Source organism: Phyllostomus discolor, chromosome 2 (genome assembly GCF_004126475.2).
Source record: "Phyllostomus discolor isolate MPI-MPIP mPhyDis1 chromosome 2, mPhyDis1.pri.v3, whole genome shotgun sequence".
Lineage (NCBI taxonomy): Eukaryota > Metazoa > Chordata > Mammalia > Chiroptera > Phyllostomidae > Phyllostomus > Phyllostomus discolor.
Window position 1 is genome coordinate 35,277,353 of NC_040904.2, and position 19,468 is coordinate 35,296,820.

Genomic DNA, 19,468 nt, shown 5'->3' on the forward strand with positions numbered 1-19,468 from the left:
CACCACTCATTATTAGATTTAGGATATCCTATCAATTAACTTGCCTGTCTCAAAGAGAAACATTTACAAAAATTAAATGAAAGCCTTCTTGATAGCAAAACTTAAAGAATATGCTTGGGTCGGTCTAGCTTAGTTAGTGGCAAAGCACATATAATTTATAAATAGAATTTAAAGTACGTTCTTTTTCTAAAGACCCTGAATAATTTTCTGCTTGCACATTAGAGAAACACCAGCTGATAGAAACTCGGAGTTACAAGTGTGGGTTTCAGCAGCCTCCACACTCTTTAGGATGCTGCAGAGCTTTTATTCTTGATGACTTAAAATGAATCACCAAAAAGCATCACAGGAATCAATAGCTCCATCACTGTAATTATTTCATAAGCACAGCTGGGTATTACTGATGAGCTGCAGGCTCGGCGTTCAGTGGTGAATGTCAGCAGAGTTTGGGACCCTTTCTGCTGTTGTGCATTCCCACCCTATACTTTGTCCAGTTATGGGAAGGCAGGGATCCCTTCTCCCTAGCTGTATGTTGTTTCTGATGGTGTTTCCTGAGTGACGATTTTAGATTGGGTCGTGGTTTGCTGGTGTGCACAGCCGATTAATGGCAGGGTTCAGACAAGAACCTGGTGACCTTGGTTGCCAGACTTGTACTGCTTTTCCCACAAAGCATCTGTTTTGTCTTTTGGGCTACTACACAAGATGACTTTGAGTGGAAAGGAAAGTCAAGAATGTCCTTGAAAAATTTTGTATTGGAGAAAAAAATCAAAAGAATTCAAGGATGTTTAATTTGAAGACAAGACGTAAGTTGCAGGGACTACATTTCTGTCATCAGAAAGCAACCTTCCCTTGTACTCTGCCCCTGTAAACTTCTTTTAGTTCATTGATTAATCTGTAAAACTCAATTATTAATAAGTGGTCACTGTGCATTGGGTAAATGCTGTAGACAAATTATTCTCTTTATTTGTTAAGACAACACTAGAAAAACAAGCATCGTTATCCCCTTTTACAGATGAGAAAAACTGAGTCTCTATTATACAATATGCAATGATTCACAGGGCTGCTTTGTGACAGAGCTGGGATTCAAGTCAGATCTGTCTCAGTCAGAGCCTGGTGCTCTGAGCTGTTCATATTGGGCAGATGTGTAAACGAGGTCCACAGCCCTGTTCGGGACAAAGGCAGGATCCCAAATACAAGAAGGACTCCTGTACACAGCTTCACAAGGCAGAAATGGAATCCTTAGCAGGAGAAGAAAGCTCTAAAGCAGTCTTCCAGTGAGGGAGCAGCTCATCTTGGAAGCTAGTGGCTCTGTGACCCTGGTGGTATACACACCGAGGAGGGACGACGCACTGTCCGGGTCCAGTAAAAGGGACTACGGTGCCATGTAGAAAAGTGTAGTGCTAGTGTCTACTACTCAGAGTTTGTCTCGGGTATATTCGTACAGCCCCATAATTTCTTTTCTTCCTCAAGTTTCAACTTTGCGTGGCAACCAGCCACCTCTCCTTCATTCTTATTCCTCTCATTTGACTGTTATTAATCTTTTCCAGGCTGTGGCTCCTCCCGGAGGACTCTATATTTCATATAGCAACAGATTGCACGAGCATGACCTTGTGGGGCAGGCGTCCTCCTGCATGTGACTTCCCATCATCAGAAGATGTCTCAGGACGGGGATAAATGCGTCAGTGAGGAATGAAATGACGTGCTATCTTCAAGAGACCTGCCACTGTATTTCCAAGTTATCTGTGTCCAGTCTTCAGTTTTACCTCTGACTTGCGTCTTATGTATGAATGTGGAAGCAGGCCAAGTCTCACTTGATGAAGAAGGGATAAAATGAGACTTGTCATGCTTAGTATCATGTTTTCCACCCCTTTAGGTTTGGGCTTGAAAAAGCCCAAGGTTTTCTGCAGGTTATTGTCCCTTGTAGGCTGTTGACTCGTGGTTTAGCCTGCATGATATAACATAGCACCTATGCTTTCTGGGATAAAATAGGTTAGCTCAACAGTTACTTTAATATCCTGAGTTTTGGTTTTACATTAAAAGTTAAACAGAAACTCAGAGGCATAGACAGACAATAGTATGGTGGTTACCAGAGGGAAAGGGGTAGGAGGCAGTAAAGGTCAACAGGGCCAATTCTATGGTGTTGGAAGATGATTTGACTTTGGGTGGTGGGCTGGTAATGAGGTGCAGAGCGAGGGTTCTGTGAAAGTGAAAGAACAGCCCCCACAATCCTTGATTGGGAGAAGAGGGAGAGTGGCTGATACTGCATTTAAGATATATTCAAGTACAGTTTTCTGTTTTTTACTCCCATCCTTGAACAACAATTAAGTAAAACAAGAAAAGGAAAAAGAAGAAAAACAGATATATTGCATAGCCTTGCTGAGTTAATAGCCATGCCTTCCTGAAGGGAAGAGGGCTGCTGCCCAGGGCAAATTGTGTATATGACTTCGAAAATGCTCAGGGATTCAGAACATAGCTGGGGGAGGTCCTATAGCACCTGAGTAAGAGGCAGGGGGCGGATGTCCACCCTGCATGTCCGTTCATTACTGGGAACTTTTGCCCTGACTAAATATGACAACCCAAAGAAGGTAAAAGAAATGGGGGAACTGGCAAAAATGGCAGACTCTAACACATCATAGGAGAGGCCAGATATGAAGTCATGCAGGAAGTTCTGGGCCAAGCATTTAAACGAAGACAGGTGGAAAGAGAAGAAAGGGAGAGCCACTTGGTCTGGAGTAAGAGAGAGGAGGTGAAAGCCAGAAGTCTAGCGAGGCAGCAGAGATGATGGAGCTGTGAGGGACCTGCCCACCCACCTGGGCTTGTGAGAGATGCTTGGGGCTGAACTGGGACTGGGAATGCTGAGCTGCAGACATCTGCCGTTCTGAAAGGCGGTACTTCTGACGGGCCTATTCTGGAACTGATCCGGCTTGTCAAAGGGAGGCAGAACTATGTTTCTGGGTGTTTTTAAAGGGAGTGGGACTTAATGGCAGAAATCTGCCATTACTCTAAATCTGTATAACCTTTCTTTAAACAGCCCCTTTCCTTTTTCACCAAAGTCTTGTTTTGGGAGTCATGCTTCTAGGCGGTGGGCAATCGACCCCCACAGCTGTTCCAGAACAGCATTGGTGGGGATTCTGTAACAGGCACACAATGCAATATATAGATCGTGTATGATAGTAATGTACTTTTGAAATCTATATGACATTATTAACCAATGCCACCCCAATACATTTAGTAAAAAAGACAGGTTTTTTTAAAAAAGAAAAGAGCTAAAATTCCATGAACCATGAAGTTCTTAATGCCCATCACCTAGCTGTGTTGTTAAAAAAAATCCAGAGAAAAAGTAAATCATGCCATATGTTAAAGGTTGTTCTTTAAAGTGCCAAAGTCTTATTATTGGAAGAGGGGAGGTTATGAAAAAGAAAATGATTGAACCAGGAACTACAGTACAGGTACAGCAAGCAGTCTTTGATAATTAGTGAGAAAATGCAATTGTATGACTTCAAGAAAAGAGGAGAATTTATTTTTAATAGGTGTGCAGTACCATCAAAAGAATGGATGACTACAAACAAAAACAGTCAAAGTTTTGAGCTTTATAAACTATCTTACACCTGAGTGAACACAGCATTAAAAATTTCATGATTTCATGGAATAGTTATTTCATATCTGCTAAAAAACGTGACCTCAATTTCTCTGCAAGTTTGTAAATCAATAACCCATAAAAATCTATGGGAAATATAAGAAGTAACCATAGAACCCTTTAATTTTGATTTTAATTATAACGATTTTTTATTTTAATATGCAAACAAAAACAAAGAAGGAATCAACATGCTCACAAACTTAAAATGAAAGGAAAACCTCTGTGCAAACAAAGTAATCTCATGGCAACCTGGCAGAATTGTCTCAGGGCTCCTGGAAATCAAATAGCTATACCTAACTTTGTTCAAGTAAAAAAAGGCCCAAATTGCCTTAAATCTCTGAAACCCATATCATTCTCAAACGAGAGAAAATGAAAAGAAATTTAGAGGTTGCTTTTATTCTCCCTTAACAACTGCCAGAAACCCAAAAAGCTTTTTAGGAGGGGGCTGGGAAGAAAAGTTGACTGTTTTCTGGTGTGTGGTTCCCTTATCACCTACTAATGTGACTGCAAAACCAAACCAGCACCATTTAAGAATAAGTAAATATTTCTCAGGAGTGGTTAAGGATTAATTTTCTTGATTGAGATGATGTCACCATTTTCCAAGGAGCTTAAATTGTCAATGTGCACATAGAGGGCTAATGTACAGGTGAAGGGTGCTGCTCCTGCAGAGAACATTTGAAGCACTGTCACCACATTCTTACATTATCTGGATACCCGTTGTTTTTGCAGGAGACAAAGCCTTTTACTTCTGTGACAATTGGGGCTTCAAAGTCAGACAACCTCTGATGAGGTGGCACTGTGACAAAAATTCACATGGGGTGAAGTCATTAAATGTTGGTTTCATTTTTGAAAGAAAGCTTTGGCTCTTGGCATGAACTTGTGGGGTCAAGGAGGAGGGACAGTGTGGGGAAAAGGGAGGGATAGATAGGTCAGGTAAAAAGCACCCTTACCTACTTGACAGTCTAGGAAAATCAGTGTCACCAAACACATATAATGTGTACTGAAGTGTACCTGAGTTTAATATGTGTAGGGTTCAGGTTCCTCCATGTACCCATCCCTTCCCTTCTTTCCCTCCTTCCTTCCCTTCCTTCCTTTCTGCCTTGCTAATGCCTGGGACACTCGGAGAACATCAATAGAAGAACTACACAAAACTATACAAACAGAAAATAATGTCACGGTCACTATCTTCTTCATAGGAACACTCAACCTTGGATCAAATATTTGCCTCAATTACATCTTTGCATTTAAAAGTGAACCTCCCTTACTGGCATACTACTTCAAATAGCATCAAAGCAAAATGAAACACAGGCAGCATTTTACAACGCTAGTAACCATGGAAACATATCATTAAAGAATATATAAACAGGAATGAATAATTAGATGAGAAATCCATTTCTACATTTATCTTTTTCCAAGACCTAGGAAAAGCAGCTCTCCTTTACCTCTCGTCTCAATTTGGACACGTCCTCTTTAGTCTGCCTCTTAACTAAAAAATATGAGAATTTATAAGGTGAGAATTTTAATATTGCTTAGCTTAATGAATGATCTCTTTGGAGGCAACTGACTGAAAAATCTTGCAATGCCCATTGTTGTCTAGAATGCAGGAGAGGCTCCTGAAGCAGCCAGGGGGTTTGCTTTGGGGATGGGATGTGTGCAGGAAAACCTGACTTACATCATGGTGAGAAGGGGATAAGAGTTGTTTACCTTTAAAAATAGAAAGCACAGGTTGCCCGCAAAGACTTCGGGGATAATCTGGGGCTTATGCTCTATCTCACCTGCACTGTCAGGGAGGCAGCATTACTTGTGCAGGTCATCTGATACTCTACCTTTGCACCTAAGGAAGCCCTAGATGGACTCTTTGGTATGCTAAGTTGATCACTAACATTAAAAGAAATTGCAAATGGCCTTAGAGACCATCTAGCCCAGGACTGTGCATGAGAGTCACCTAGTTGGGAGGAAGTAGACAAATTTGGTTTGGGTGACATCACCCAACTCTGGAAATCTAATATGTTAAATATTTTCCCAAGTGACTCTGATATAGTCGGTCACTAGACCAGTGTTTGAAAACCACCAACTGAGGCTAACTTCCTCATTATAACAAAGCAGAGACCAAAGTCTACAGCTGGTGTAGATTGAGTTGCAGGACTCAGTTTCCCCCACCTACAGCAATATCATATCTGTACCATTGTCATGGCTTTGCAGTGAGCAGATGAGTCATACCCTTTGCCCTTGGGCTTGGTCACGTGGCTTGCTTTGGCACCCTGGTTTGTTAGCAGGCATAGCATGAGCAGATGCTTGAAATGTGAATATGGTTTTTTTTTTCTCTCTTAGACTCCTGAGTATTTTCCAAAAGATAAACAGACATTAGGTCATTTGCCAAAGGAGAATGAGAAGCATGTGGATCACACTTGGGCCCTTTGGCAGCTTGGAGCTAAGCCTAGCCAAGTCTAGACAAGACCAGACTAGACTGGGCAAGTCCAAGACAACCAACTTGCTTATTATCATAAGTCGTGAATTTTAGAGTGATTTGTTACACAGCATTATTGTAGCAGTAGCTGACTAATACAGAAATGAAGTGACTTACCCAAAATTGAATTCTGGCATAGGAATTAGAAGTTGCATCTTGTGAATCTCAAGCCTAAGCTCTTCCCACTGCTTATATTTCTTTTGCTTTCTTTACTTCACAGAGTTAAGCACCGATATCCACTGCTTCCATCAGGTTCACCTGCTAAACCTACATTCTCTAGGTTCCAAAACATTCTGTCACTGTCCCTCATTACAGCTTGTGTGCATTCTCTCACCTTTCCTCATCAGAGTTTACCTTTTCTTTCATCTTGTTCCCTCAGGAGTCTGTTTCCATGTTTCCAAAGAGACTAAGACTCAAATAAACTGATTCCCACAATTTCGTTCATGATTCACCCATTAATGAGTTAAAAACTTCCAGATAAAATTCTTTTGCATTGGCCTGAAGATGAAGAGAGACTCAATGCCAAATGGTGGGAATGTAAGCACGATACATGGCAGTTGTTAGGGAAAAGGTTTTTAGGTGAGTGGTTTGGTATTTCTCAAGTCATCTCAAATCTAAATACTATGGGGTGTGGGGTGGGGACAAAAGTAGGTTTAAAGTTCTTCCAGTGGAAAATTACACAATGATTAATAAGTAGCAATACAAGAATAAACTCTGTTTCATATACTCACAATTGTAAACTACTTTCACCCCACACTGTATAATGCTTGGTTGCTTTTAGACATTCCTTGTCCAAATATTTTATAAGCTCTCTGCCTGACAAGGCCAAATAAATAAATAGACTTTAAACACAAGCCTTTAAGAGAAATGGCTGATATGGTATTTCTATTTTGTTCCTTTCGTTGGAAGAATTTTTCATGCGGAAGCAAATCTTTAGAGAGAACATATTTTTCTTCTCCAGAATATGTAGTTGTTTTCTTTAAGTTAATAAAATTTTTTCTCTTTCCTTGACCTTACTTTGCCTCTAATTTTATGTTGAAGATCTTATTTTTACTCTGAGGTTGAAATATCATACATTTTTACCATGTATATGACTAATATTAGGATATTTTTCAATATCAAGAATAAAAACAAAACTGAAGTAAAAATATTGGTCTAAATTATTAGTATAAGGGATCAATTCATGTTCATTGGTAAGTCATACTATACCATTCTCTGGTTAGTGCAGAGAAATCCATTAGCTTACTGCTGCCTTGATTGCTATGTTTGAAAAAAGGTAATAGCTAAGACCTCAGGATTTGTATGGAGACACCAGTAAACACAGAAATCAATGAGACAAAAGACTCTAGGAAATCTACAACCTTCTCCAAGTATTCTGGGGAATCCCACACTCAACTAAAGCACAAAAGTTGTTTACAATCGTGAACTTAATACTCACACAGAGAAATACTTGTTGAATTCATATAAACACTGAATTTTGAAATTGCAAACAAAATAACTATTTCAGAATACTCTGAACATTATTGGCTTGAGCTTCATGTCAAACCAATATTTAAATCAGTTGACTGAGTCATTTAACAAATACATATTGAACTGCTTTTTGCAGTTCACTTTGATGATACTGACGAAAAAAAAACAGATCAAGAAGAGGTGGTGTCTAATGGAAGTACCAGTTGTTTTCCTGGGTAAATATGTTGTGTCAGAATATATGTTCTTTGAAGACAGGGTGATGTTTCTTTTGTTCACTGATATATTTCCAACACATAGCACAGTGCCTAACATATCATCACTAATAAGTGCTTCATAAATATTTGCTGAATGAGTACAGTAACAAATGCAATTTGAGAGTAAAGAAAAAAGGTATCCACCAATTTCAGAGGCATCTGGAGACACTGGATTGGAAAGGTTTCAAGCTTGAATGACCACAGTGCAGTTTAAGGAGGCACTATATGACACCGACATTCTGGGTGTTATTTTTCGCTTTGAGTGCTAAAAGCAGTAAATGTCTCTTGTGAGTCCCAATACCAAAAAGAAAAAGGGCTGTTTCCAAGAGAATGGGCAGTGCAAGAGTTTTAACTTGTGGCCGTGAAACTGCTGAAAGCCAAAGCCAAGGAAGGGCTTCAGGAGCCTGGAGGTGGCACCATCTTCCTCCAGGTCGGCATTGGGGAAAACCTTGTTTCTCACTGCAGCCAACTCCTGACTTTGTCCCTTGTGAATAATTACACCAAAGAAATATTCCTTTTTGGTGAGCCCTTTTTGGAAACCATTTATGCCATTGATATCTTTAAGACGGTGAACATTTCAGTGCCAAGTACAACTTGAATTGGATGGAAAGTCTTGGTATTCTCTGCACAGATGGAAAACCCGTGATGTTGGCACTGCCTCAGCCTTTGCTACTTCACTGAGGAAAGATGCTCCACCTGTCACGCTTTCTACCCGGGCCAGTGTTGGTGTCAGCAACCCTTCCAACAGTCCCCAAAGAGGTCTTTCTACTGCTGTCAAAGTCTTCGAATTCCTTGGAGCCAAGAACTCAAATCAATGCCTTTTGGTAGATCTTTATCAAGATACAAGAGCATACATACACCACAAGGTTCTTTCCTATTAAAGAAGTTTGTTGGCAATCCAGAGAAGAAATTTGGTTAGGTTAATTCTTTATATTGTTTTTATGAGAAAAGAAAACTCATTTTAGGATAAATTGATAGTGAGTTCATTCCAGTACTATTTTTATTTTTTAATGGCTGATATCTTAGATAAATGAGACACAGCTTTTGACCAAAATACTGAACTCACTATTGGAGATGTTGCTGAAAAGCTATGAGCTTTTTTTTTTGGTCAAGCTGTCACTTCAAATGAGGTGGCTAGAGTCAAATAACAACATGAACTTTCCAGTACTAAGGGGGAGACTGACAAAGTCTTGAGAGTTTCTAGGTATAAAAGTCTATAAATGCTTGGTGAATGAATGGCTTATCTGTTATAAAGGTCACTTTTTGTTCAGATGACTTGAACAATGAAACCCATTGCTGACACACACAGCCTTGATGATATAGGCTTAACAAAAATCATTTCATTGACGTGAGGACAAAGGAAATAATGTAATGTGAATTTGGGTGTTTTTTTGATGCAAGCCTACCCATATGAGATACTGTGAGCTTTAGGAGCTCTGACTCCATTTGCTATTCAAGACTTTGAGATCAGGGTTTTTAGCTCTGTTGCCATTAAAATGAAATGCTGACATTGGTGAGATGTCAAATATAATATATCAATTTCTTATCCCAGAAAACCTGCACAACCTCACAAGAGTGAGAAAGCCAGAATAATCTGTAAATGCTGCTTTGGTATTCTATGTGTAGGAGATCAATTTTCAATGCAATGAGATAAAGGGTAAGCACATTTTTCTTTGTGTGTGTGTTTATGAGTATTGTTTCCAGGTGGATGACTGCAAATTGAATCAGATTCTTGAAGAGGTTTGTGACTCAAAAAAACAAACAAACAAAAAAAGAAAAAAATTAAACAGAACAATTAAGGTGGGGAGTGAGCTTATTAGGCAGCTTGCCTATTTAGTGGGGTTCCTCTGCTTTCGTTTCATGGAAATTCTGCCACAAAATTAGCTGTTACTGCCTTTCCTCACTGCTTTGCTGTGTGGTGCAGACCAGGGTTGGCCTGGGTCCTCATATTGCAGGAGATAAAGCCACACACTAGGTAACCCGGGTGGCTGGAAGCATGGCTGAAAGTGAAGGTGGGGAAACAAAACCAGGAAAGAAGAGTGGAAGGAGGAAGTTTTGTTTCCCGATGCTATTACATCTAGCCCTGGATCTAAGGGGCAAGGGGCTTGGGAGGGGGATTAGAGTTTGCTATGAAGTTCTTCTTGGAATATTATTATTACTTTAGGTGCAGTATGTAAATACAAAAGGGCTTCAAAACAGCTAATTCTGAGCTTGACGAGGGCCTTCTATTTTGTTAATTAGTTCGGAATTGTAATGAGGTCTCAAGCTGTAAAAGAGGAGGAAGGTGGCTGGTATCAGAAGATGGCATCTGGTTGCAGAGGCATGCCTACAAGTATCATCTCGTGACAAGTGATTTCCAGTCCTTTTGAGCTCTGACGAGGTGACACTATTATAAAATAACATGTGCAAACACTTTTATTCAAAGTGATATATCCCAGTGTGAGCTGTCATATAGTATAGAGCTTTATGTCCTTTTTTCTTGCTTGATTGATATGAAAAATGTCCTTAATACATGTGAAAGGAGTTCTTGAGCTTTCCAGTGCAAGGGTTTCTTCTTTTACGTGTATCGTTTGTAAGTCAATAGTCTGTGAGAGTGAGTGTAGACTGGTTCTCAGATTTTTACATTCTGAATTTTTTTACTCCCCGTTTAAAACCTTTAGAGAGAATAATTGGCCAGAGTTTACTGGGATTTTATGGGGTTGATAGGAAGCTATATACCAACTTCTCCACTAACAAAGGTAGTGAAAACAGCTGCTGTGTTTTTTCAGGTTTAATGAATGTCTACGAATGTACATGCAAATACAATTCCTAGTCTGCGACATTTGGGGCATTCTTAACCCAGTGATCCCATTTCTGGGAATATACCTTAAGAATCCCAAAACACCAGTTGGAAGGAATATATGCACTCCTATGTTTATAGCAGTGTTATTTACAATAGGCAAGATCTGGAAACAGCCCAAGTGCTCGTTAGTAGATCAGTGGATGAAAAGCTGTGGTACATTTACACAATGGAATACTATATGGCTATAAAAAAGAAGGAACTCTTACCTTTTGTGAGAGCGTGAATGGGCCTGGAGATTATTATGCTAAGTGGAATACGCCAGCCAGAGAAAAAAGTACCATATGATTTCATTTATATGTGGAATCTAATGAACAAAATAAACTGATGAACAAAACACAAGCAGAGGCATGGGTACACGGGACTGGTGGATGTCAGAGGGGCAGGGGGAGGGAGGGGCTGGATGAAAGAAGGTAAAGAGGCCAAAGAACATGTAAGCACAACCCATGGACACAGGCAGCAGTGTGGTAAGGGCTGGGGGCAAGGGCAGGGGCTGGGTAAATGTGGGCAAAGAGGGGGAAAGTGGAGGGCATCTGTAATAGCATCAATAATAATAAACAAACAAACAAACAAATAAATTTAACAGAATGGTTGCCATGGTAGTCAGGTAGTGGGGCATCCCTGCCTTTAAAGTTGGCATGGACTGAGCACTCTTTGGCAATGTTCCAAGTCTCCATTTTTATTTACAACAGAACAAGGTATGGGGGAAGATGTGTGTATTTGAATTAAGATGCAGGAGAGGTTGGCTAGCAGAAGGAAAAATGTAACTGGTGAGAAAATGGGTGTGTGGTGACACTGGGACTTAGAGGGGTTTAGTGTATAGAATTTATCTACAGGATGCGATTTCTAATAGTTACTTTTTTTTCTTAGAATTTGTGACATCATGTTTGGTTGTGTCTAAAAATGTGAGATTCTTAGTGCTAAAATGGGCATGAAGAGTAGACCTCTCTTATTTTGTAGTTGCAGCTCCTGCAGACACTAAAGGGAGATATGTTTTTTTTATGTTTTCTTAATGCAGAATGGTAACATAATAGTGCTTGTTTACTTTTTTTATTTAGCAAACATGCATGTATGTATTAGTAAGTGGAGTTTATTTTCCTAGTTTGAGGTAAATAGTGAAATTAGTGCTCTTTGAAAGGTAAAGGAAACAAAAAAATTTTTAACCAGCTTCACACTCTTTGATCTGTTTAGGAACCAATATTGGACCTTTTTTTTCCTAGTCCAGTATAGAAAACACAAGAGGAACCCAATATAATGTTTGTTTAATGAATGAATAAACTAAAATAAACATTGATTTGGGACCTAATATATGCCAGGCCCGTTACTACGATCTCATCTTAAGATTCAACTCCTTTCCCACTGCTCTTTAGAAGTCTCTGAAATTCTTTCATAAAATGTCCTCTTCCTTTGCTATGTCTATAGCTCATATTATTTGCTTAGTTTTCCAATCTAGCAATACTTTACAATTATTTACTTACATGCCTTATAAGCAACTACTACTGTTTTGCATGTTCCAGATTCCTTAGAAAAGCCTAAATCTTATCAGCAAATTAATATTTTTTAAGATTCAAGTTATACATAGTTAAAAGTCAACTTTAAAAAAATAGTTACAAGCTCAATTATAAGTAAGACTAATTTAAATTCTTATTATTTGTAGGAGGTAAACCTAATACTTTACTGTCTACTGAAGATAACATATGGTAGAGATACAGAAAACCTGAAGCTGAGACACCATAGTGAAAATGCGGGAAAAATCAGGAAGTATTAGAGGACTGTTGATGATTATTTCTCACTTTTATATTAATGTCTTAGCAGATTTTACCTGAGTTGATTCCAGTGTTTCATATTCAATTAAATTAAACCATCTTAAATACAAAGGAAGAATAGCCTCACATAGTTTGGAGAGCAGATGTGAAGGAAGGAGGTGGGTTTTGTAGTTGATTTTCAGATATTTGGAAAAAAATATTTGTAAATGGGTTTCCATTGATTTGGTCAGTGTGGCCCCACTGGGAGCCACTTGATGGAAGCTTTAAGGGAGTGGAAATCCACTTTGTGAAGAAAGCAATTTAATAGTTTGCAAATTAGATGTTTCTTGGGATAAGTGAGATCTTCCTTTTGGATATATTTTGGAAGAAAGTCATGGACAATTTGTGGAAGGAGAATTGGGCAAAAATAGATGTGCACGTTGTGACAGAGAGTGACCCAGAACATTCACAATTCTCCTACAATTCTAAAAAGTTATGACTCTCTTTTTGACATCTAACTGACTTTCTGTATGATTTCTTGCTGCTATTTTGAATAATGATAAGGTCTGTAGTTTGGTTAAGTGTTTTAAATCCTAAATGTTGCCCAACAAATACAACTGATCTATGCATTTTCCTTTATTATTTTATTTTCATCCTCACCCAAGGACATTCTCTTCATTGCTTTTTAGAGAGAGAGGAAGGGAGAGGAAGAAACATTGATGCAAGAGAGAAGCACTGATTGTTTGCCTCCTGTGTGTAACCAGACTAGGAATCATGTGCACCCAGACCAGGGGTCAAACCCACAATCTACGTATGTGCCCTGACCAGGAATCGACCCCACAACCTGTCAGTTACAGGTCGATGCTCCAATCAACTGAGGCACACTGGCCAGGGTCTTCCTTTATTTTATAATTGGTATTGTTTCTAACATCTGCTTTTACAGGTCATAGATGAAAAAGAATCTATGAAAATACAAAGTTCATATTTTAAAGGATCATGTCATTATAGCAGGATCCCGGGAAAACAGTTCCTGGGATGTCTAAAATTTATATTTGGTTGTAAAACTGAAGTATGAGCCAAGGGTTAACAACCTTGAATTTTGCCCTTAAAATTAGTTTCAGAAAATCTACTTCATTATAAATATATTACTACTGAATAGTGTCCTTCTGACTGATATGCCCACAGCTGCCCTTTTCAGCAGTCTTTTAAGCATCAGTCCTTCATCTGGATTCTGAAAGTGAGTCAGGCTCCTCCTCCCTTGTTGGTACATCAGTTTTTACCTGCCAGTACAGTTTGATGAGCTTGCTTATACACTGCTCACTTCCTCCAAAAAGCCAGAACATGTAGTCAGCAATCATGGCACTCCTAAGAACAATGACAGATGTTTTTTAAAAAAACTTATAGGACAAAAGGAAAACCATAGCAGCAGTATATATAAATAAAGAGGAAGAAGATTTTGTAATGCATAAATTTGACTGGACCAACATTAAGCAAAGCATAAGGCATAATTTTCAATGTAGAAAGTAGGTACTTTTTAATCCTCACACAACAATATGTTTTACTGATTTTAGAGGGAGAGGCAAGGAGAGGGAGAAACATCGATGCACGAGAGAAACATCGATCAGTTGCCTCTGGTACGTGCCCTGACCAGGATTGAACCCACAATCCAGGTATGTATCCTGACTGGGAATTGAACCTGCAACCTTCTGGTGTGTGGGGGCAATGCTCCAGCCAACTGAGCCACCTGGCAGGGTGGGGTGTTTTTTTTTTTAAATAGCTAAACTACTACAATAAGAAAAGTAACTAGCCATTTATCTTCTAGAATTTGTTTGTACAGTATAAGAATAGTATTTAAAGATGATAAGAGAATGCTTTGTTTTGGTTGCCTCTTACTAAGCTTCAAAACATTTAGAGATAACACATTTTATGGACTTTAAAATGCCTTTAAACTTAGCATAGCATTATAGCTAACTATTATATACTGGTAATATTTAAGCACATCTCAAGCTTTACCTGAGTTAAAGATCCTTCACCTTTGATTAAATTAGCCTCCTTAAAATTGAAAATAAAAAATTTCCAATTCTACAAACACTCTCCTCCCCAAATACTTTGTGTTTAATTGAATTGGTTTTAGTATCTAGTACGTATTGGTTTTAGTATCTAGTGTGTACACCACTACATTAGTCTTATTAAGCTGAGGGGATATTAAAAACTATTGTGCAATGGATATTAATTCATTGCTTAGCACCCTTTGAAAACACAGTTTACTTTTATGACTGTTTCTCTGCTAGGCCTCTCTATTTCTTTTCTCTAGAGATTCCAAATCCAATTAAATGTGACTAGAAGTAATTCCAAATTGTCACGTTAGCCAATTAAACATATAATAATCCTGTGTACCTAATCACTAGTACCAAAAGTTTATTTATTTAAGTACAGCTATCACTGTGTACCCCTGAATGTTTTTCTTATCTTTGCCTGCAGATACATGTCGTTTCTTGACATTATTCTAAATTGAATTAGAAATTTTCCTTCCCTAAATGTAGGTTGTCTAAATCACAGCAGCCATAAACTCACTATGGTACTGTGTAGAAAGAATTAAAATGTTTAGATTCTTACTCAGAACTGAGAAAAATTGAGACTTTGAAAATTAACAATGAAAAAAAAAACACCATCATTTGGCAGATTTTTTTTCACACAATATTTTTCTTTTCACACATGGGGTATTGGAAAGAATCTGTCCATTGACATTTCAAAATCAATGACAATAATTTAAGAATAACTAATGTCTTAAGAACCCTTTTACATTTTCAAAGCTCTAGTTTAATAAGACAAAGGGAGCTAGGAGGTTTTGATGTTGTGTGAATGTGTATGGAGCAGCAAACAAGGTGCAAAAGCCATAGATGAGGGAGTGGCAAAGTGAATTTCAAATATCTGAAATGTGATAGAATCACATGGAAAATTTTTTCCCATGACCTAGTATGGGAAAATTTTTTTCCCTACCTAGTGTGAAAGCCTCCTTGATATATAGGTGCCTGCCACCTAGTAGAAATCCATTTAATAAATTCTGCATTGGGAGAATCTGTGAAAAATCTTCATGAAAAAACCAATCAGTAACGAATCTCACTCTCAAGGACAGCACACACCGCACTGGCAGGAGTCGGGGGCCCTCAGGTGCGGACTGGCTGCGTTCTGGTTCCTGCTTCCCTGCAGTGCTCAACAAACATGGGTGAACCGGACAGCAGCCGGTAGGTAAATAGAGGTGGGCAAATGTTTCCTGTACAGGAGCAGATAATAAATATTTTAGGCTTTGTGAGCCATGTGGTCTCCTAACAACTCAGCTTCGTCTTGCGGAAGCAGCAGTAAACAAATGCGTGGGGCTGTGTTCCAATAAGACCTTATTTCCAAAAATAAGCAGGGCCAGGTTTGGCATAGTTTGTCTGCCTCTAAGATAAACAAATTGCTAGGTTGAGCAACAGGTGGCCAACCTTGATATAATTGTCAGTCAATAGTCAGAAACCTGCTTCCATGCCGTCCAGCCACAGGCCCCTCAAATATTTCAGCCTACTGTTTCCTTTTCTGGGACAATGTACACATTGTGCTAAAATTACTGTGCTGAGTTCAGGAAAGAAGCTTTACAGTTTTGAAACATTTTAAAAAAAGTAGAAGGTATTCTGGCTCATAGACCCGGTAGCTTGAGTTAAGTAAAAGCTAAATTGATAGTTTCTTCAATGTTAGTGATGGTCATGTTGGTATTGGAACAATTGTGAAAGAGAAGGAGAAACCGCCACTGTGGGTTTCTAGGGATTTCCTGTGTTTTTAATGCTCCTGGTCCTTTTGTTTTGAGTTTACTAGGGTAAATTTAGAATTTTTAGTATTTTTAGCGTTATTTTCTGAAAGTTACTTTTTCTGTAATGTTATGCTGTTTAATTGCTATGTTCTTAAGTATGATTTTATTACTCCTGGTCCCAAGTCTTTTTCCAAAGGAACACATCTCCAAATTTAAATCGAGACTGGGTAACAAAGGTGAAGGGATTAAGAAGTACAGATTGGCAGTTACAAAACAGTCCCAGGAATGTGAAGTACAACATAAGGAATGTAGTCAACAACACTGTAACAACTGTGTGTGGTGTCACGTGGGTCTTGGAATATCAGGGGCATCACCCTGCCAAGTATGTGATTGTCTAACCACTATGCTCTATACCTGTAACCAGTGCCACATAACAGTGAATGGAAATGATAATTGAAAACTAAAATAAAAAAAGAAACAAGTGAGGAATTAAGATCCATTGAAATTTGTTGGCTGTCCTCAGTGAAGCACAATTATTATAACAGTAAAATGGTAAAGTATGGAGGTTCCTCAAAAAGTTAAGATTCGAGTTACCATATGATCCAGCAACCACTCTTCTGGGTATCTACCTGAAAGATTTGAAAACATTTATTTGCAAAGACATATGCACCCCTATGTTCATTGCAGCACTATTCACAGTGGCCCAGACATGGAAACAACTGAAGCATCCTTCAATGGAGGATTGGATAAAGAGGATGTGGTACATATATACTATGGGCACTACTCAGCCATAAGAAGAGATGAAATACTGCCATCCGTGACAAACATGGGTGGACCCTGAGAATATCAGGCTAAGAAATAAGTCAGCCAGGAAAAGTTAAAAACCATGATTTCACTCATATTTGGGATATAGAACTGAAAGTAACAAATAAACAAAAAAGAAAAGCAAACAAACAAAAACTTATAGGCACAGATGGTTAACAGAGGGAATGGGATGGGGGGGGTAGTAAAGGGTAAAGGAAGTCAGATACCTGGTGATGGAAGATGATTTGTCTTTGGGTGGGGGGCACACAGTGTAATATGTCAATCATGCACCATAGAAATGTACACTAGAAATCCATATGATCCTACTAACCAATGTCATCCCAATAAATTTAATAAAAAGAAAAAAGAAAAATTGCACTAACATTAAATAACAAAACATAGTTTCATAAAGCTACATGCTTGTGGAAATATTTTTCTTAAGTATTATTATCTGTTTCAATACCAGGCAGAAAGCTATGTAAATATTGGAAACACAACTTAGATTGCAGTTACTTCAAGCCCATTTTCCTCCTGATGGAAATGAGAGTTACACCTTTACCACCCACCTTCCTTTGTCCAGCTCCTTGTCATAGCTCTGCCTTACAGCTTAGCCTTTATGAATCAGTGTAAAAATCAGTGGAAGAGCATGGAAAGAGCATGGAAGTAAAATTATGTCCTGTGACATATGTGAGGAAAGAGACAGGTGGGCTTTTTGTTTTATCATGCTGAATTTACAGTCAACTCAGAGCATCTACAAGGAGTCAAGTACCTGTGGGTTGCTGGTTCTGGCAGACTCACGTCATGAACCAATGTAAGCAGTAACCTGTCCTTCTTCCTACTTTCCCTTGGCTATCTCTGTTTTCTTTACGCCAATATCCTGGATGCTCCTCAGTGTGATTCACTGCTGCTTCTAAATGTTCTTGTTTCATTGTCATTATTCTATTCAACTTACTTTCATTAATCTACCGAATGTTGTAGCTGCACTGGAACTGCATGATCATATTAGCCAAACCTTTTAAATTGACAGTTGATGTTTTAATTTGTCAGTTTTGAGCCGTTAATAAATGCTAAGTACCATGTTAAGCTCTTTGCAGAGCAGAATGTGAACCCACCCACCCACACTTCTGCACCAGACCTCAGCCTGGCGTGCTGAGCCATGGAAACTGCTTCAGAAACATTCTCTCTCTCTTTCTGTCTTTCTCGTTTGTTTTTCTTTCTTTCTTTCCTTCCCCTCCCTTCTTCCCTTCCTCCTTCTTTTCTTTCCCTCTCTTTTCCTCTCTCTTTCTCCTTTTATTCTTGGAGCCTTTCTACCAGCACACAAAATGCTGTTCTTTTTACCATCTTAAAACAAAACATCTCAAGACCTCTCTTGGTCCACTTCCCTTCCAGTTACCATCTTAATTATTTCTAAACAAACAAACAAACAAACAAACAAGCAAACTCCTTGAGAAAGCTGTGTGCACTCCTTATCTCTAATTTCTCTCCTGAACTCACTCCAGCAAGGCTTTCATTCCCATCGCCTTACTGAAACTGCTCTAGTGCGTGCTACTCAAGGTCTCCATGCAGCACAATGCAAGAGTTCAATTCTTAGTCTTCATTTCACATGCACTCAGAGTGCAAGTGATGCAACTGCTTGCTCCTGCCTCCACTATACACTTCCTCACTCAGCTCCCACAGCTCTGTCTTTTCAGCCTCCTGTGCTGGCGCCTCATCGCCCTGGATTATCCTAACTTTGGAGGGCCCAGGGCACAATGCTTGGACCTCTTTGCTTTCTGTCTGTGCTCACTCCTTTAGTGATGTCACAGGTATCATTGGTAGGTTGACCACTCTTATATTTATACCCTGAGTTTAAGTCTCTTCTTGAATCTCTAGACTCTTACAGAAGATGCTTTTTTGACATCTCTACTTAGATATGTAAAAATCAAAAACAGAGACTCACCTTGAAAATTCCCTGAGCAGATAAAACCAGTATAGCCATATAAACACAGCTTAATTTAGCTTATTTTTCAAGACTAATTTGATGGTGGGTCATTTCTTACTTATGCCTTTGGAAATTGTAAGCGTAACTTCAGCTCGTTTTCAAGATTGATATGCCGTAACCACTGACTAAACCCCTATCATTTAAAAAATTCTAATATTATAACCAATCACTGTGCAGAATAAACAGGCACTGCCTTCTCCCTATATCAGCTGCTTTGTAACGATACACCCCTGAGCCTCATTCCATGTTTTGGTTTGAGTGTTCCCAGTTTGCAAACTGTCTTTTTGGTGCGTGTACCATATTTTTACTAATTATTTCCACTTTAGTGGTTCCTTGAATTTAACCTGGCTATTTCTGAACCTTTGACAGATACCTAATATTTCCACACCTCAGATGCTGACCCTCCTTACTTCCCCTCCCCAGTCCCTAGTCGTCTTCTCCATCTATTCAATTTCTCAGGCAAAAAACCTCAAATCTTGGAGACTTC

General features: G+C 38.9%; 1 protein-coding gene across 1 annotated transcript in view; it reads right to left on the reverse strand.

Moving 5' to 3' along the window:
• SPATA16 (spermatogenesis associated 16) overlaps positions 1-19,468 on the reverse strand; it is a 184,543-nt gene that overhangs the window by 58,408 nt on the left and 106,667 nt on the right. The window contains exon 4 of the mRNA XM_028505287.2: positions 13,690-13,774. Within this exon, the coding sequence (XP_028361088.1) occupies positions 13,690-13,774 (85 nt within the window). The remainder of the gene's footprint in view (positions 1-13,689; positions 13,775-19,468) is intronic.